The sequence below is a fragment of the Hippoglossus stenolepis genome, chromosome 7 (assembly GCF_022539355.2).
Source record: "Hippoglossus stenolepis isolate QCI-W04-F060 chromosome 7, HSTE1.2, whole genome shotgun sequence".
Lineage (NCBI taxonomy): Eukaryota > Metazoa > Chordata > Actinopteri > Pleuronectiformes > Pleuronectidae > Hippoglossus > Hippoglossus stenolepis.
The window spans coordinates 10373088-10392992 of NC_061489.1; the positions used below are offsets into that span (position 1 = coordinate 10373088).

Sequence of the window (19905 nt, forward strand, 5' to 3'; positions counted from 1 at the left end):
GGTAAATAAGAGATAACAAAGAAAGCTGTTCAAAATACTGAGTAGGGTTGCAGCCAATAGTTATTTTTATTATCATTCAATCAGCTGACTATATTCTCAATATCTCCATCAGTGGGTCTGAGTACAAAATGTTGAGAAAGGTGATGTAATTAAATTGATAGTTTAGATCACTGTTGCATAAAGACAAAGGAAACTAATTATTAAACAAAAACAGCAGATTTGTTTTCTGTTGATCAACTGATTGATTAATCAGATAATTGTTTCAGCACAATTACCGACTGTTCAATGGTAGCATTAAGTAGTTTGTTCTCATTTTATGTATTTCAACTAAGTAACTAATTAAAAAAATTAATATACAATGTATTTTGACTCATTGTGTGTGTACAATGATTTTAATATTAGAAAGAATTTGCTGGTTTCCCTAACTACATTACTGTCCCTTTTAAGTCCCTGGTTACAAGTCCTGACCAACATTGGCGGGCGTGGTGACATCCAGACCGCCAGGTGGCGGTAGCCCGCAGAGGCCCCGGCAGCAGGGCCCGCACCGGGAAAAGGCAGCTGACGTTGTTACGACTTGCTGGATGATTGGTGAGGTAAGATGGCGGCGCCAGAGGAGCCAGAATTATCCCAGGCTCAGACTGAAAAACTCCTCCAGTTTCAGGTAGACAGCCTCAACACAACACTAACAAGCGTCCATTTGAAACGTCTCATGTCAACACTGTCCCGTTGACTCGATATCAATGTGAACAGGAGAATTTGTGCGCGTTAAAGCGCTTTTTGCTCAGTCAACTTCGGCACCGTTACCCCAAACCGTAGCCGTCTCCTGGAGCCACAGCTAACGTTAGCGGAGCTAGCTAGCATTAGCAAAGGTAGCTAACAAGTTAGCACAGTTTAAGGGCCATGGATGGATTCGCACAACGCACCGTCGTGTGTTCTACTCGCAGATATACAGCCGCTCCAACTTTATTCATCAGCATCACTCGTGGTGCTTGTTGTTTGTATTTTATGACTTGACGTCAACTTGGCTAACGTTAGCTCACCACTGACGCTTCCTGAAACAGTTGCTGAGTTCACACTAGCACAGCAGTCATGATGGAGCTGTCACTGAAGTTTCCCAGCTGTTTTTGGACCTGTTCATTCAAACAATCATTTCTATGCCGATGTGAATGATGCAACTTTCCTCTCGTTTTACTCTGTAGCTGTTGTAAAGCTCTCGAAGTCTCCGATGGAATAGATGGTCGACTTTTCAGAGCTAGCTAGCATGAGACTTCTTGTGTTAAACATGTTTACTGTGTTCATTTTGACGTTAGATTTGAGATAAGGTAGCTGTGTAACTAAAAGGTAGTTAATCAACCATACAAATGACCCAATTCAACTTCATTTTTCACATCTTTGCCTTTCGGTGCAACCTGAGCACCTAAATCATACTTTTTTCATGTTTATCAGGACCTAACTGGGTTGGAGTCAATGGACCAATGTCGCCGAACATTAGAGCAGCATAATTGGAACATAGAGGTAAAGTCTCAGATGCATTTTCGTGCATCTGTACTACATCTTTATTCTTAATAGATTATGGGAACTGTGCTTTCTTGCTCTGATTAATTTGCCTTTTTTTGTCTTGGCTTACTCATGATGTGTTTCAGGCTGCAGTACAAGACAGACTCAATGAGCAGGAAGGAGTTCCCAGTGTGTTTAACCCTCCACCATCCAGACCATTACAGGTCAATACAGCAGACCATAGAGTATATAGTTACATCGTGTCAAGGCCACAACCCAGGGTAGGTCTGCACACTTTCACTTTGGTTCTTTAGATTTTTTTCCACCTCACAAAATAAAATACAGGATGTCCGTTCTTGCCTAGATTTCCTTATGTATCATTGTTAATGGTATCACTCGGATATGACTATAACATTAAAACTCCTGAGTGATTTCTTTATTTCTAATTTATTGTTATTACACAAAACCTAGGACATGCCTCATATCTCACAATTTCTCTTTTTGAAAAACTGCATTGACTGTTCTTTTCAGGGATTACTAGGATGGAGTTACTACTTGATAATGCTACCATTCAGATTTACATATTACACACTTCTGGACATATTCAGGTAATTCAAGCACATTGAGTTATACATGTAGCTGCTTGATAGAGGATGGTAATTGACCATCGCAGTGTCTTTTTCCTGAAGGTTTGCCCTGCGGTTCATCAGGCCAGATCCGCGTGGTCGCGTGACAGACCCTGTCGGAGACGTTGTGTCCTTCATTCATAGTTTTGAGGAGAGGTATGGTCGGGCACACCCTGTATTTTACCAGGGGACATACAGCCAGGTACGTTCAAAGATATGCTGGCAGAAACACAATTTTTGAATCAAGTTCAGTCATACAGCAAGGATAAACTGCAACATGTTGTGATTTTGTTCACTGTGATATGTGCAGGCACTGAATGATGCCAAACGGGAGCTCCGCTACCTATTAGTGTACCTTCATGGAGATGATCATCAAGACACTAATGAGTTTTGCTGGTATAATACTTTTTTTTTTTTACCTCTATGACCTGAAGTGTTTCATATTACCGGTTGTCTGTTTTGTACCGTTATGCATTTTAGTTTTTACTCAAAGCACATTCTTCTGGTTAAATGGTTTAGCACATAAACTCTAAATTGTGTATGTATTCACATAATTCCAGTTTTTTTTCTAACCATGTGCAGATACAAAAGATGTTATCTGTATAAATAATTGTGCTGCTGATCTGTTTCTCGATAGCTCCACCTTATGTACAGAAGAGGTCATTACCTTCCTCAACACACAAATGCTCTTTTGGGCATGCTCAACCAGCAAGCCTGAGGGCTACAGAGGTACGTAAATGTAGTGTTATTGAACGTGTCATTTTTCTAGATCAGCTGTTACTGTGAAATTGTGTAATGTGATCATGAAAAATATGCTTGGTAGCAATCAGACATGTTGGTGCATGCACACATGTATACTGTATGAAAGAGGGGTGAGACAAACTCAAACTTTTTTTGGACCTAATGACAGAAAATCAAAGCTGAACAGATGATTATTTTCTGTTCATGAGTGTTCATTGGAGAACAAAAAATTGATACATTAAACTGAAACTGTTCACATCTAATAATGTGAATTCCTTGAATGGCTCTATACAAATGTATTATTATAAATATGTGGATTTATTTGTATGTGTAAGTGAACTGATCGTCTATAGTAATAAACTGCGTTATAACAGTTATATTTGGGTGTGTTCCAGTGTCTCAAGCATTGCGGGAGAACACCTATCCATTCCTGGCCATGATTATGCTGAAAGATCGCAAGATGACAGTGGTGGGAAGGCTCGAGGGTCTGATTCAGCCGGAGGACTTCATCAATCAGCTCACCTTCATCATGGATGCCAACCAAACATATCTGATGTCGGAGCGCCTTGAACGGTAAGAGAAGTCAGTGATGGATAATAACTGACCACTTTCCTTTTATACATTTCATCTAATGCAAGACAAACTGGGAGTTAGATGTTTTAATTGAAGTTCAAATGATTGACTGTCTGGATCAACTGCATTAATGCTCATTTTGAAGTTTAAACCCTTGAAAAGTTTGTTTAATGTCACACTCTGCCCGAGCACCAGATTAATTTAACAGTTTGAAAAAAAATGTTTTAATACTTTTTAATTTGCCTTTATATACCACATAAAATGTTAACCATGCTGGTATATTTTTTTTCAGCACAATATTACCAATATTCCCAGACTGACTCTTTGAAATAGTATATCAGCATAGTGGACACAAAAAACTAAATCCGATATAGAAAATTATGTGGGGTTCTTTTCTATTAAAAAAACACAGACATGCTCAACGGAGCATTTTTTAAGTAGAAAATTCAGGTCGGCAAACAGTGCGGATTCTTGTGCAGTTAATGACTAATGTTTTAAATCAGGGAGGAGAGGAACCAGACACAAGTGCTACGGCAGCAGCAGGATGAGGCCTATCTGGCCTCCCTCCTTGCCGACCAGGAGAAGGACAGAAAGAAAAGGGAGGAGCAGGAGCAGCGCAGGCAAGAGGAGGAGAAGGTTCTACAGACTGCTCTCGCTGAGGAGCGGAGACGAAGAGTGGGTCTTATTTTCTTTTTACGTTGTAGATGCCTATAAACATACAGACCGTAACAATCATTTTTGATTTATAAATCTTTTCTGATTCATGTTGTCACATTTTGTTGCGACTCCAGAACCTTGAAGAGGAGAAGGAGAGGAAGTCAGAATGTCTTCCTCCTGAGCCGCCTGCAGATGATCCAGAGAGTGTCAAAATAGTGTTCAAGCTGCCCAATGACACACGAGTAGAGAGACGATTCCTGTTTGGGCAGTCTCTGACGGTGAGTACCACAGTCACCAAGACTCAGACGGCCCTGGACAATTTTTCTCATCCAGTAGTTTTCTGCAGGTTTCCCAATGGAATTACATTTTGTCAAAGCAAAAATAGATTTTATTCACAACCTTAATAATGTTGATACGGGTCAAAGGTGGTTTGACACCTTTTAATTTGAAGTTCTTTCATCTGAATTAAGTATTTTCTTCTCAGATACTGTTCTTCAGTGAATGGTTTCTTATCTTCTTTTTCAGGTAATATACGACTTCCTTTTCTCGTTGAAAGAAACCCCCGAGAAGTTTCAGATAGTTACAAACTTCCCTCGCCGAGTCTTGCCCTGCCTCCCGACTGAAGAGCAACCCAACCCGCCCACACTGAAAGAGGCAGGACTCAGCCGCTCCGAGGTCGTTTTTGTTCAGGACCTTACGGATGATTAATAGATGACACACCTCCTCTACCTGGAAACACATTTTCCTTCGATGCCCAACCGCCCTCTACCCTTTTTTCATTTTACTTTTGTCAAATGGCCATTATGCACAAGGGGGTTATTGAGATAAAATCATTACCTGGACTAATCAAAACCACCCAGCATCCAGTCCTTGTTTGGTTGTGTTTACAGGGTTCCCAGTAGCCTGGAAAGTCTTGAATTTTATCAAATAAATATTTCTTCAAGTCCTTCCTTGAACTCATCTTTATATCCCTGTGGAGAGAGAGGTGTGTTTTCCATCATCTGTACTAGTTAACAGTTAATTGTCTTTCCTTACCAGTTAATGTTGCAGCAAATGAATTAATCACCTACTTAAACGGTAGCATAGCTTTGTCAAAACCACAACAATTTCCTAAATTAATCCATGTCAACTGGGAAACTGAGGAAGGCAGGTTGTAATAACTACGGATACACACGGGATGCAGCATGAAGTATAGACTTCTATGATGGCGTAAATGCCTTTGCTTTTCTTGATGTTTGCTCCATTTTGTCCTAATTCATCTGCCTCTTTGCCTAAAGTTTACACACGCCTCCTTCAGTGGATGACAAGCACAGACCTGGTTTTGGTTCGGTACTGCTGTGATTGTTAATCAATGTGGTCTGGAGAGCTAATGTACTACTTCAGGGAACAGGTTGATGGATTCGGACATAAAGGAAATATGGGAACCCTGTTTTAAATGAGCCATGACCTATGACCTGTACATAAGTTAGATATTTAAATCCTCCAAAATTTACCTTACTTTTTTTCTTTGTTTTTTGACTCATCTGTCATATAATGACCAAACGCAGGTTGGTAACTATGTAAAGCAGACTGCCTCAAGCTCATGAAGTTTAAAAAGACAATATTTAACAAAGGCCACAGCTTTTACATGTGGCTTTATCTAGCATAGTACAAGTCTGCCCATAGTGTGCCTGTGGTTACTCATAAATGCCTGTTTTGCCTGTAACATCTAAATGGGCTCATGTAAAGATGTAATTTTCCAACTATAAATTAAAAACATTTTAAAAACATGGATTTATTGAGAATGTACAACTTGCTTGATGTAAGGAGATCTATCGGAAAAGCAGATTTTTTTGTGTGTGTCTGTGCTATGATTTAATGTGTAACATTATCCTAAGGAGAAACTAAAGCCATTTTTAAACAAACTCTGGAGAACGTACGTAACAGTTGGGTCTCTCCGAAGTTTGCCTTTCACATATGACCCACACAAATCTGCAGTGTTCAGGTGAGGCGTGGTGGTGCAGGACGCAACGTTTATATGGCGCTGCGGAAATCACTTAGCACATCAACACTGGTATCGGCCCTTGTTACAAAAAGCTCTCTTGACATATTTTCTACATTTATGGCTCCTGAGATATTTGTTTCTTTTTTGTTCTTTCAGTTTAGCATCCCTTGTTAGAAATGTCATCACTTGATGGGATCAGTATCATAATTAGTGTTAAGTACAGCAGGTTAACCTTTAAATGAACTACGACAAGTGTGATATTGGTATACATCATACATTTATTAGTGAACAACCCTCTCAGATCAGCCACAACAATAAAAAAAAATATGATTGCACTACTTGGTAAAGCATAACTAGCAACTTTCATTTAAAAAAAGTACAAATCTTAAAAATTTCAAACAGTATACAGATGTATATATAATACACTAACTAGTTATGTTAAATGCTACAAACAATATGATTCCAATGGAATGAAAAATTATAACAATAAGAACCATTTCCTATATATAATATATATTAGTTGTTTTCTCCCCCCGCCCACCCCCCTCAATACAAACATGGAAAAAATGAGGTAACTGTAAATGTGCAAGTACCAAAGCAAAATATCTGCCTAACACAGAACACATGCCCCTGGCTCTGTTGGCGGGTGGGTAGACTGGTGTTCAGGCAAAGGACCCCTAGAGGCCAGGGAGAGTAAGAACAGTAAACCACTATCCCACCACAGCAAAAATCATTGGTAAACAATAAATGGCGTCTAAGGAGCAATCAATCACAAATCCTAAATAAACTTTAGCTGCTCATTGGAACACATTTTTGCACCACACAAGCTGTGAGATTATTTCAATAACGCTTAACAGAAAGACTACAAGACTCTATTCTCATTTGCTGTTAAAAGTTACTTCATTAACTAGGCCTTATAATGGGAGCATCTCTTTGTATTTAACAGGGTATCTGAATATTGTCAATTCAATATTTATTTCAGAAATAATAGCGCTAACATCGACATGAGTTAAGGTATCTATATGTGAACAATACATTTTAAGATATTGATACACTGAGAGGAAGAGCCTGATAGGCAGGCACAGTACTACACTGAAATAAGTATGACAACACTATTCTTTTTTTAATCCCTTAAACTATATTGATTTTCACTAACATTGTTTAGGGGTATTAGTATAACATGCTTCAAGAATACATGGGATCCATGACAAACTATTGCATTCACGCAAGTGAGTTTTCATACCTAAAAGCAGAACATCTAGCACCTTTTCACTATGGCTTTTGATAAACTACAGTAGTTTCAGAGCATGTTATTTTCAGTCGTTAGGGCAATAACAGTAACACAATGTATGTAAGAATTTCTGGATTCAAGACCAGCAGTTTTTTTTTTTTTTCCTTCTTTTTTTTTTCTATAAAATGAAGTTAGCGCAATAAAATCTTGTAGTCATTCAGTTCTATTACAAATGTGTGCAGTACAATGCATGGCAGTTATCAGCTGAGCGTTAAGATCCAAACCCCCAGAATCCAAAGCCAACTAGAGCTAAAATCAGTTGGGATCTGGTCGACAAGCATGCATATTGTGCACCATTAAATAGGTCCCCACCAGATTTTCGAGATATCCTCCACTATAACACACCTGTTTAACTTTTTTTTTCTCTTTAAAAAGTCATGCAAACACCTCTGAAGTAGATTTGGGAGTGAGTTAGGTAGGATAGTGTGCAGCGCGGCACGTTTAGAAATGGGATCACAACCGCTATGTCTCAACATATGGTTTGAGTACAAGAACAAAAGTCAAACAGGTTTGAATAATACACTTGTAATGAGTTGCAGTGTACATTGCCTCTTTTCAGTGAATATTAATAACATATTTACTGATCTTTTTTTCTTGCATGCCTGTCGTTAAATGATATAATATCTACTATTTCAGACAAAACAGAATATTATAATTGATTACATTAAAAGTATTTATGGTCTGAGGAAAACGACCAAACTAAATTCAGATATACCCTTTTCATGGCATCCTTTCCATTTCAAATGGACTGTTCTCCTTTATTTTTTATATACTGAGAGGCCCTGAGTGATATTTTTTTAACTTACAATATATGCCAGCGAATAGATATGTACACATAGGTTAATTCTCAAAGCTGTGGGTTTAACTCATTAAATGGCTTCTTTTTTTCTCTCGAAGGTGGCACAGACGTCAAAGACTCACATTCACTTAAGAAACAAAAGTAAAGTAAAAGGCAAGATCCCTTCACACGTAAAAGCAAAGGTTACGACCGCCTGTTAGTGCTTAACCGGGGCAGCTAAGAGACAAGAGTGAATCCAATGCAAAAAAGTTCATTTGTTGCTCTTCTCCCTCCCTCCCCAAATATATTCTTATTTTTTGTGTGAACACAAAAGCAGGGGACTAGAAGTCTTACAGTGTTTCTACACCACTGAACACTCCAGCTCTGTGCCATTTAAAGACTGCCTCGAGCACGGTGGAATACACAGACAGCTGGCAAAATGTGGAGCGTCACCAGTGACTTCTACAAGGGTTTTCAACATTCTTCTGTCTTCAAACGTTGATCTAAAAGCATTCACACTGAAGCTGTACATACAGTTGCTCTTCTACAACACCATAACCATGGCCCAAGACAATGACCTGACCGAGTAACCAGAATATAACACATACCATACACAAACATTGTTAGTGCACCAACTGTTTCCTTCAATGTATTTTATCTAGAAGAAATAACCAATAAATAAAGTTTTTTTTTTTTTTTTTAAATGACATACTTTCAAAACAAGTGGAAATCACAAATTATTTTCAGGGTTAGTAATAGGTTTGTGCTTGTCAAGGTCATAAGAAGGCAGATCTGAAATCTTGAACAGTAGGCTATATCTGTATCGTGGATTTGGCTCACAGACAAAGAAATAAAAAGCCCGGTCCTCCTATAGAGGGCAAGAAAATGTCCATGTCAAACTTGCCACTCACTGCACATATTGCTTTCTGCACAGGCCTCCAGAGCTCTATGGCAACAGCATACCCTTAATAGAAGAGGACTCCGATCCTTAAACACAGTCAGGGTGGAACCACATGCAAGTCTTCCCTCATGGCGCTTTCTGAATAAACAAGCAGTTCTTTTAGTATGCTTCTGTGTGATACATTTTGTTGGCAATGCTTGATTAAAATATTGCTAGTCTGAATCAACAGTTCATGCAAATCCTAGCATGCTGCCCTGTATCCAGTGGTTACACAATGCATCGGGTCTGTGAACAGGACAAACATACACACACAATATGCACACGCAAGTACACACTCGCCAGAGGAACAATGCTGACGTGGAGGGTGGATGTAGCACTTGTGCAGTTATGCCAGATGACCCTTAAAAAGACGCAGTCCATTAATCCATGACTGCTTTTGCACAGATCTGTGTTCCAAAGTGGATTATCTGGGGTAGAAGATAAACCACAGTTGCATGTCCCATAACCTCAGGCTGAACCGAATCTGCATTTAACCACAGCAAGTCACACTTTCACAAGAGCATTGGCAAAATCTAAAACAAATAAAGGGTAAAACTGTTGAAATGATCAATATTATTGCAGAACATACATTATTAACAAGAGAATTTGTCCAACACCTTACACAATCATGCATCTATGATGGTCAGGCGTCGTCTCCAAACACAGATACCCATGTTGAAGTATTCCTATTTATTTTCTGCTAATTGCACAAGGTGTCCAGCCTACGATCCTCCACGCTCCTGACTCACCTCCTCCAATGCAGGAAGCTCACTATTCATGAACACCACGACCAAATCCAATAAAAGAAAAATGAAACCCTGTAAACAAAAGCAGCAAACAATGCATTGTAGGGAAAATCTTTGGAATCTGCAACGAGGGGGCAGAGAAAGAACTGGCTGGCGATCCCAGAACTCTGGCTATAGGCTGCAATAGGCAGTGGGTTTCATGAGACTCAGACCATGAAGCACAGCAGAGGTACAACAGGCTCCAGAAAAAATCCTGGATTGCTTATTATTTAGGAAAGGGGCGGGAGTGGTGGGTTGGTAAGCTATATTTACTGGAGGACGCAGGCAAGGTGGCAGGTGTCCCCAGCTTTGGGACAGACTCTGGTGTGTGCAGCTTTCCAGTTCAGCACTCAGAGACAGTTCTCACTCCACCTCTCGGTGAACGTCCGAGGCATCGGCTCGGCAGATAGGACAAGTACGATTGGTCTGGAAGCAAAGCCCATACAGCAATGAGTACAAAACACAGAACTCAAACAAGACAGAAAAAAATGTTTAGTTTAAACGGAATCGACTTACCTTTAACCATTTATCCACACACTTGGCGTGGAATTCGTGGTTACAAGGTAATACCCGAAGTAGCTGCCTACACTCAAAGTCACTAAAGCACACAACACACCTGAGAGGAAGAGAGGAAACCATTACAAGGATGTAAATATACTGAATATGAGTGTTTTGTTTTACCAAAGAGGTGCGGAAAAGACTTACAGCGTTTGTTCAGATAGATGACTCTCCGAGTTGAATCTGTAGGACGGGAGTTGCTCTATATCTGCTTTCGTGAGTCCACGTGGTTTTGCTTCACCCAACCTCTCTGCCAGATTCAGTAATGCCTACGGAGAGAGAGAGAGTGAAAATAGAGAAAGAGACCTTTTAAAAGGACGATTTGTACAAACTGATCAACTATCAACTTAGGGTGGGGGGCAGCATATCACTAAGAATTTAGGGTGTCCAGCCCAATTGTAAAAAAAACACATAGTTTTTACTGGCCCTCTACATGTACAGAGCGCATATGAGAGCATACTGTGTGTGTTCTGGGGACTGCGCTCACTGGCCAATCACAGCCAAGGTTCAACCCTCACACTGAGCTAACGTTAGCTTGACGATATCTAACCTCAGAAAGGGGCAGCCATCGACATGTTGCCATACCTGCGTGGACTGGGGAATAATGTTTTCCACAGGGGGGAGCCACCTGTATATTTCGTGTGTGAAAACATGTGGCTTCATGTTGTTTTCCTCTCACCACCACACTCACCTCATAGTTCTCCATCTCCACATCATCCACATCCAGGTCCAGACTGATGGCCGGGCCCACTGCTGTCGGAGGCACAGGAAGCATTGACCTGAGCAGAGAAAGTGAGAGACACAACCTGTTGAGCAAACTTCACTGTGATCATGAGCAACACAAACCAGCAATGAGCAGTTACTACAGTCAATCACTGTTTCTGGCACTTTGTCACTCCATTGAGGGGATTCAGAAGCACAAGGACAAGACACTTTTAAACCAAACTCAGCTGCTGTATTCTGACACAAAATAGTTAAACACTGAGGCCAGTAAATTAGTATTAACCATGAATTTACTTATGAGTAAATAACTGCATGATTCATGCTTCTATATTTCATAACCAGGTCCTTCCATGTACTCACAGGAAGTAAGGGAGGAAGCCTGGGTAGTAAGCTGGAGGGGGTGGAGGAGGGGGGAGCGGTTGCTGCAACCGGTATCTCTGTCCGTTCACTCGTCGGGGCAACATGTGGGGATATGGCTGCCAAGAAACACAAACAAATTCATGCAGTGGTCACCAACCTTTTGTAGCCCAAGATCACTTTTTAATTCCAAACATAAGTCGAGATCTGATATCCTGATATCCACCCTGATGTCTTCCATAAAAAACAACTTAGGAGGGTCATATTTATTATTTTTGTAATTTCTGTTAAAGGCTCAATGTACAGCCTTTGCAAAGAAAGGCAGTTATGCGACTTTATCTATTCAATGCACAATATTGATATCAATTCTCCTCCTCAGGTTCCTCAGTGGCTTTTTGATGTAAACATTTTTTTTTTACTTTTGCTTTTGACAAATCGCCATTATAGTAAAATTGTAACACTTCCTGACAGGGTGCTCAAAATATGAGGACGTTAGAGGAAATGTTTTATAAATAAATTTACTTTACACGCACACACACGTCTATTTTCTTTTTGTTGTTAATATCCTGTTCATTTATAATTATCATTATCATTGTCATTACCATTGTTGTTGTTGTTACTATTATTATTAGTCTGTTTGTTGTACAATGTTATGGTCATGTCTGCAAATAAACCTTCATTGACTTGAACATAAAACTAGTTTTCTATCACATGACTATTATGTCGCAAAAAATCCAAGTGCTCACTTATCCATTACATAAACTTCACGACCACACAATAAAGTTCTGATTTGCCACGGCAGGCAGGAGGGACAAACACAGGCTACCTACCAGAAGAGCCAAGGTAATGTTAGTGTCCATTAAAGCTGGCCAGCAGCATTTGCAGTCAATTGATTGTGTTAAGAAACAACGCTGGTGAATGGTTCTCACACTACAGCTGACATGGAGAGACATGTCAGCTGTAGTGTGTGAACCACACTGACACTGTCAGGCATTACAAGGCTCATTGCAGTCCCATAGCTGACCACTGATTTGGAAGACTGGGAATTGTGTGGCGCTGTGTCCTGCTCTGCGGACATTAATACTTTACATATATCGTAGAAGAAATCAACACCCACCGGTGTTACGCGATTAGAAAAATAAAACTGGCAGTGTCTCAGGACTAAAGTTTTTAAGATGTTTTTATGGAAAGACACTGTGCGTGACAATTTTACCATCAGCCTTAACGGCACAGCCTGTAAATTTAAGACTTAGCAGCCAATTTAAGACCTTAAATTCCACAGAAACCCTGATTTATTTAATAGTTGTAGGTACACGGCCAATATCCCTGTGAAATGTCTGAGAAGTTGTCTTACCACTCCGAAAGGAAGCTCCTGATGCAGAGGCTCTTGAGGAAGATACTGCAAGGGCAGAGAAGGAGGCAGCGCTGGTGGGTGATGAGAGGGAGGGTAGGAGAAGGTCCCTAGCGGGTGCTGGTCCCCTCTTAGGTCAACTTCATTCTCTACCCTCTGCAGAGGCTGAGAGGAGGGAGATAAAAATTGCTATAAGACTATATACACACAACTTATATAAACATGTGTAAGATATACACAACTCACCATGCGGGGGTGCTGAGGCTGTAAAGGGAGAAACTGGCTCAAGGGAGTAAGGTGCGGCGGCTGGTGGGGGGGTACAGATGGGGTTGGGTGCAATACAAAATGTTCGCTGGAGATCAGGGGTGGAAAGGCTTGATAAGACACTGGCATATGCTGCATGGTACATGCCTGTATGAGCTGAAGAGTGGAAAAAAAAAGAAGAAGAGACAAACATTTATTTTAGTCCATTTTCTTTTAAGTTAATACCAATAATCAAACTCAATATTTTGAAACAGCCTCAATCTAACCAAGGTAAATAAGCTCATTTAAATTTATAGTAAGGCAGTCATAATGAAAGCATGTTGTAGTAAACAGAGGCATTTACATAAAACCAAAGTACTGACAATATTACCACTACACCAAACAAGATGTTATTGTGAAGTCTGTTTCCACAAATAAGGAACTAAATGTACAACAAAGTTATTGTGACTAAACTGTTGCTATTAGTAACAGTGGCAACATCAAGACTACAAAACAAATCCTGCATAGTTACAGCAGCACTTAATTTCTTAGTCATGAACAGTGACAGATTGCATGGCTGGTATGGTGTGCTACATGGAGGCCACTGACATTTGGGCTCTTCCCTTTCAAACTCACAGGAGGAGGAAGGCAGCAGAGCAGAGAGAGCTGTCCGCTGAACATTACCGAGCATGCTGGGAGCTGCTGAGTGTTGCACCCTGGAAGGGGCTGCCCGGTGTGGAAAGGAAATCCGTGGGTCGTCACCGTCGTAACAGTGTATGATATTGGAACTGGTCCCTGGTGCATCTTTCAAAACAAACGTGGGAGGGGGAGATGGGGTGACTCCACAATCTTCATAAAACAGAGACTGTCTGACAAAGATAACTAATATACAACTGCACCACACCCTGCATGTTTTATATTAAATCTCTACATACATTTGTTCAGGCAGGAAAGCAAATCATATTTAATACATGCTGTAACTTCCTTCCCCACCAGGCTGTTCTGCTTCTTTTACCTGGTCATGTAGATCCACCATGATGGGACTCTGCTGGGGCAGGTGAGCAGCAGGGTGAAGCATGCGTGGTGGTGTGCTGGTGTGGCTGTATTGTCTGGACTCATCTAAAGGAACCTGTTGGTGATGCTGGGAGAAAAGCAGATGATGGAAGTTCTCATCCTGGACCAGGGAAGAGTGCAGCACAGGTCTGTCTCGTCTCCCCCACTGGCGTCTCACAGGTGGACTGTAAGATTATTGGGAAGAAAAATCATCATTGCCAGAGACGGGTTTAACACATTATCCCTATTTCACACCAACCATACCGAGTAAATACGTTTCCTTAAAATTCGTTCTTGATTGTCTTGGTCAAGGTGGACAGTTGCATTTCCATTTAAATGTGCTTAAACGTTTGTTTTTTTAAATGGTATAAAGTAAAGTTTAGTAATTTACACTTCAAACTAATCCGTCACAACAACTGCTTAGTGGTATATTGTTTTTTACATCTAAAACTTATTTGCTATATGGGCATATACAACCAATTACTTGCATGTGAGGAAACAAGCATATTGTTTAGCGATTGGTTATGTTGAAATGAGTTACATGGGGGTCTTGAATATTGTTTAACATTCTCTTATTTAAGAATAAAATGTCCATATTGATGTTTTGTCTTTAAAACAAAACTGCAATAAGTAAAGAAAGGACAGATTATTTCACCTTCTCCTGAGATGCACTGGGGCGTTGCAGGGCTCTCCAAAGAACCTCCTTGGGTTTAAGGGGGCTGTTGGTGGCAGCCTATTTACTGCTATTTCCCATGGTCGCATTGGTGACGTCGTGCAGACGAGTCACACTCTGGGAAAGGAAACTGTACAGTGGAGGCACTGGTATGTGGCCTCTGATTGTCTTAACCCTGCAAAAAAAACCATAATAGATAAATAATCAATTTTGCTTCTTACACTTAATTATAAATTATATCCTTTATCCATCAACGGTCTAGTCACTCAATTTTGAGAAATTAAATAAAAATCATAGTTTGACAGCAGGAATATGCCAGTTAACATATGAAATGTGTCCAGTGCCAGTCAGATTTCCCCACAAGGATTAGAAATGTTCTAAATTATAAGTATATAATACTTATACAAATAAAACAGGGGTTGAAAAAATACTAGTTACATTGTTCGTCATTTCTCTGTGAATCACTCAAGATACTGGTACGCTACTTTGGTGACAACCCTCTTCTTTGCAGTCAAGGTTTAACTTAAAACGATGCCATTTTAAAAATTGGCCTAAATTTCAGAATATAAGGAATAGAGAAAATGTTTAGGACCTTATACAGAGGTCATATAGAGTAAGCAAGTAGGAAAGTGTTCAGGAAATTATATTTTCATTTAATCAGATCTATCTATCATACATTTCACTGCTACATTTAAGTCAGGCTTTTTTCCAGATTTCTTGTAAATGGGGTTAGATTCCAAACACTGTACTTAAGGCACATGCATCAGCCAACTTCTTCATACTTATGTGGTAAGTAAGTAAGTCTGCAAGACCAGTCCAGTTGATTATGACACTGAAAGCTGCATTTCAAAAAATTACCTGTGGTAATTTCTCTGGATAATATCTAATTCTACTGTACTTTCTCTCTTGTGATCAGTGCAGGTGGGGTTTTCGTCCTTGCAAAATAGGCTACCTTAACCTTTAAACCTGTAAGTATGATAACTACCATTATGTTTTTTTATTATTTTTAATAAAAATAATTTAAACTGATTGCACTTAATAATCTCACTCTTCTTTTAATAATGACATAAACATGAAACTACCCGTCTAATAAATTCTAACTTTATTAATAGAAAATATACTTGAAAAGGGACAGGCATGTTTAAAACGCATAAGACAGCGTTATCATAAGACAAATAACATTATGTTGGCTATTGCAGGTCACCAGGGAGACAGGTCGAGATCTAGGTCATGTAAAACTACATTTATAGTACATGTCATGAAGGAAACAGATGTTAAAATACATATCGTTATTAAAATCTTTAATTAGGGGCATTACAATGTTACATGTGCTGAGGATCAAAATAATGTATAGTTCTATGATTAAATGGCAGTGTAATTAATACCGGAACAGAATAAATAGGGGTCGCTGTAGCCTGCCTGAACAAAAACATGGAAAGCCATGTGCTCAAGAGACAAAGCAACAACAAAAGATGTGGCAGGTCAAGCGGACTGCTCGCCACCTCACAGCACAGGAGGCCACTGTGCAGTTACACAGGTTATTACGAGCCTCAGGTGGAGCCACACACACACCCCGCTGCGGACATGAGGAACATTATCGCTGATGCAGCCGTTACTTCCTCACTTCAGGCGCTAATTCGACGTCCCCTGACCAAGCGCGGCTGCTAACTTGAGCCAAGCTAGGCTAACGCTTTGTCCAAACACAGCGGCGCTCAGCTGCGGCGAGCTACTTAGCCAGCATGCTAATATGTGGTTAGCGCGTCTGCTCGGTTATCACTATGCATTTGCCCGTGTAGCTAACACAGCACCTCAGCCCAGCATTGCAAGGACACATTTAGCATGTGAGTTGGCTAACAACAGAGCCCACATCTTACTTTCTTAGCTAGTTCGCTTGCTCGCTGAGAAAGGGGGAGATGGCAGGTGTTCCAGCCTCCGAACGTCGTGTCCCATCAACGTATCCTTGCGTGTAACCTCGTCTAACCGACCACCATCTCCGGACACTAACTGCCGCTGACTGAGTCCCAATCGACCGCTGTTTCCTCCGATAGATCCTGACAATGTCCCCGACAGGGCTTCTGTTAGCTTGCTAACGCTAACCAGCTAACACAACGCTTCCAGCTGCAGCATATGGGAATCCGTTGTCTCCGGAAACTTTCCGAGCGTCCTGTCGGTTAACGGCTACGTTCGCCTGAGCACGAGAAACCGTTACACTCGTGAAACGACAACGTTAACGACACAGCAACGGAAAACATTCCTTGGCGCGTGTATGTGCCTTGAAATGCATTGTTATGGCTAAACCACGCCCCCTTTCCCAGAGCGACCTATCAGCGGGCAGCAAACACAGACAGCAGACACCCAGACAGTCTACTTTGCTATCAAACAGTTCCTGTTGTTATTTATTTAGTTTATAGACAAAAAGTCCCCTGAAAGTCAACAAAACTTTTCAAGTAATTACTCTATACACTAAATACATTTACAAAGTAGGATGCATCATTATAGATGACGGCATACAGATAGTATATAAAGCAATTACAGATATAGGTCCACCTGAAACATATGTCAAAGTACTGCTTACAAATTTGTATAATGATAATAATACTAACAAAGTGATACTAAGTAACACTGACAGGACTGTACAATGAGACACCCAGACAGTCGCTGCTATCGGCGCTGATGTATCAAAACTAGCAGTTCTTGTTATTTATGTAGTTTATAAACAAGTCCACTGAAAGTCAACCACACCTTTCAAGTGAAGATTTTCTACACAAACCAATTTCACAAAATATGATTCAGTGTTATAGAATAAACTATCCAGCTGTAATTAAAATGATAACTCCACCTAAAATATATATTTGTTAAAGTACTGCTTGCAAATAATAATTGAAAGATATTAGGTGACACTGTATACAATAAGTACTTTAACTTTTGAAAATTAAAGTGCATTTAGCGGTCAATACTTCTGTACTGTCAATTTAAATTTTGAATGTAGGGCTTGTGAACACAGTAAACGATGTTAACAGTTATTCCTCCACTGGCTGCCATTGTAAGCACAATATCATCTCATCAGAAAAGGTGTTCCCAACTATTTACAAATACAGAATATTTAGCAATCTACGCATAATCAACCTGAAAAAGTTTGGGAATTTTACATTATAGCATATCTCCTGTGACAAACATTCAAACAAATAAAATGTAAAGTAGCATTAGATCATTCATACCCTAAGAATGAATTAGTATTTGGTATTGTGTTATTGTAGGTCTGTAACTCTACTGTGGCCTACTGTCTGTTTGGACTGTCACTGGAGGCCACTGTGTCCTACTGTGGACTACCCAGCTGATTATGTAATATTGCACTTGCTTGTTCAAGTGAGAAACAAGCAACGAACATTTCCATTTAGTGTCTTTGCTGGACAGTGAATGCAAGCTGCGAAATAATGTGATGTGATGCTGAACTTGAGCAGTATCGAGCTTGAATGGGCCTTTAAATGCTTCACATCAGGCCCGGTGTGTCAAGTAAGTGTTCATAAATAATGTCTTCGTGTGTTTTGACTGCCAAGCTGCAAAGCACTGGGACATATCCAGTCTCATGAGCTGAGCCGCAAGTTAAAAAAAAAAGCACCATAGTGAAGAGCTGGGTGAGGAGAGTAGCAGGGGTTTGCCACAGAGACAAAATGTAAACATTACAACATATCGCACTCGGTGGCAGCAAAACAAGGAGGGGCTGGAGGTTGAGCAGGATGACAGCCATAATAACCCGTTTAACCACATCCCGGTAAACACGCACTGCAAACCTCCACAAAACAACATCCAGGCCAGAAGCAGCGATCAGAAAGAGGAGCAGAGCTGTTACCTGATTGTTAATATGCAAACATATGATCACTGATATCTCCCTCGTAGTGTTCACATCTCGTCAGGCTAAGTGCGGCATCCCACGGTCAGCTGTTCCCGTGTGGAACATTCCGTGGGTTTCACCACTGCTGCGAAAAAAGGTGCGGAACATCACACCGTCGTAATACCACGACCCTCTGTCTGGATACTGTGTGTGTTTGGGGCTTTACGACCCCGAGGCTACTCCCGTAATCACCGCCTTTTCGCTGTAGGAGTCGGTAATCCGGCCTGCGGGTGTTTAGAGTTTCTGCGGTTCCCCGTTACACCCCCGTGTCTCTTATTTCCAGAGCTGACAGCAGGCGCCGGGCTGCCATTTTTACCGTAATACACAGACCAGAGCAGCTCAGTGTGGCTGGAAAACTTCCTGATTAAAAAGCGTTCATTTGTACCCACGGGGAGAAGCTTACTAAGACCCTTTATTACTAAGTAAGCCTTAATAGCGTAACATATTTTGTAACTATGAATTACAATTGTACGATAAATGTAGTTGTGGAATATATAAAAAAAACTGTAGCTATAGGTTTTGGTAAGGCCCTGTTCATACCTTGGGCGATCTGGTCACAAATGATCAGCTTTAAGTTTATCTGTTAACAACTGGCATTAGAACATGTCCGGAGTGATCACTCTCAATTTTCGAATAAACTGGTGGGATTGCTGCCGTTTACACAAGCTGAACTGAACTGAATTTCTGGCTTGAATTTGCTCGATGAAACAGCTGAAAGTTGAATTGAGAGTTGGATAAACCGGAAAGATAACGATTGCAAACTTTTAAAATGTGAGTTACGTCATGTGAGCGAGGTTGAAGTTATCTGAAATATTTGATTCCATCAGAAATGCATTGGTCTGGTAGGAGCTGAATTAAGTGCATTAGCAGAGGAAAGTAAGTTCTGATGCATGTTGTTAAATGATATGCTGTCAGAGCAAGAGGACTTTGACAAAGAAAATACATATGTCGTTTGTGCAGATAGTGTGAAAAATGACTGAGTTATGGCTGTTAACAGTGCTGTATTTATGTCTTTGCCTTAATATCCAATCAGACAACATCAAATTGTCCAATCAGGGCACAAGAAGACCCACCCCTGCCTCTGAGTGGACTGAAGTGGGAGAAGAGCGACTAGTGCCCAGCAGCTCATGTTGTTGTTCCTCCATTAATGTAAAATTCACACGCAAAAGCTGGATCTAAAACT

General features: G+C 40.4%; 2 protein-coding genes across 6 annotated transcripts; one reads left to right on the top strand and one right to left on the bottom strand.

Annotated features, from left to right (window-relative positions):
- The first annotated feature begins 523 nt into the window (after positions 1-523).
- On the top strand, positions 524-5865 carry faf2 (Fas associated factor family member 2). The gene is made up of 11 exons (XM_035161546.2): positions 524-661; positions 1447-1515; positions 1644-1778; positions 2029-2105; positions 2187-2325; positions 2434-2519; positions 2761-2852; positions 3260-3437; positions 3941-4112; positions 4229-4372; positions 4620-5865. The coding sequence occupies exons 1-11, from the start codon at positions 599-601 to the stop codon at positions 4800-4802; spliced, it is 1338 nt and encodes a 445-aa protein (XP_035017437.1). The 5' UTR covers positions 524-598; the 3' UTR covers positions 4803-5865.
- A 471-nt stretch (positions 5866-6336) lies between these two features.
- On the bottom strand, positions 6337-19025 carry rnf44 (ring finger protein 44). Of its 5 annotated transcripts, none has more exons than XM_035161573.2 (11): positions 18681-19025; positions 14813-15005; positions 14120-14342; positions 13741-13908; positions 13108-13281; positions 12865-13026; positions 11514-11629; positions 11122-11209; positions 10578-10699; positions 10389-10488; positions 6337-10298 (listed from the first exon to the last, which is right to left on the bottom strand). In XM_035161573.2, exons 2-11 carry the CDS (start codon positions 14917-14919, stop codon positions 10236-10238), a joined length of 1323 nt encoding a protein of 440 aa, XP_035017464.1. In that variant the 5' UTR covers positions 14920-15005; positions 18681-19025; the 3' UTR covers positions 6337-10235. The 5 variants fall into 5 exon arrangements, with proteins under 5 accessions (XP_035017464.1, XP_035017463.1, XP_035017466.1 ...); XM_035161572.2 differs by lacking the exon at positions 18681-19025 and adding an exon at positions 16705-17612; XM_035161575.2 differs by lacking the exon at positions 18681-19025 and adding an exon at positions 16705-17442 and having other exon boundaries at positions 13789-13908.
- Between the last annotated feature and the right edge of the window lie 880 nt (positions 19026-19905).

Coding starts and splice junctions, on each gene's coding strand:
- faf2 (XM_035161546.2), top strand. CDS start 599: ATGGCGGCGCCAGAGGAGCCAGAATTATCCCAGGCTCAGACTGAAAAA. Junction 1,516..1,643: donor AGCATAATTGGAACATAGAG/GTAAAGTCTCAG, acceptor GATGTGTTTCAG/GCTGCAGTACAAGACAGACT. Junction 2,520..2,760: donor GACACTAATGAGTTTTGCTG/GTATAATACTTT, acceptor GTTTCTCGATAG/CTCCACCTTATGTACAGAAG.
- rnf44 (XM_035161573.2), bottom strand. CDS start 14,919: ATGCGACCATGGGAAATAGCAGTAAATAGGCTGCCACCAACAGCCCCC. Junction 13,282..13,740: donor TCTGCTGCCTTCCTCCTCCT/GTGAGTTTGAAA, acceptor TCCACTCTTCAG/CTCATACAGGCATGTACCAT. Junction 13,027..13,107: donor AGCCTCAGCACCCCCGCATG/GTGAGTTGTGTA, acceptor CCCTCCTCTCAG/CCTCTGCAGAGGGTAGAGAA.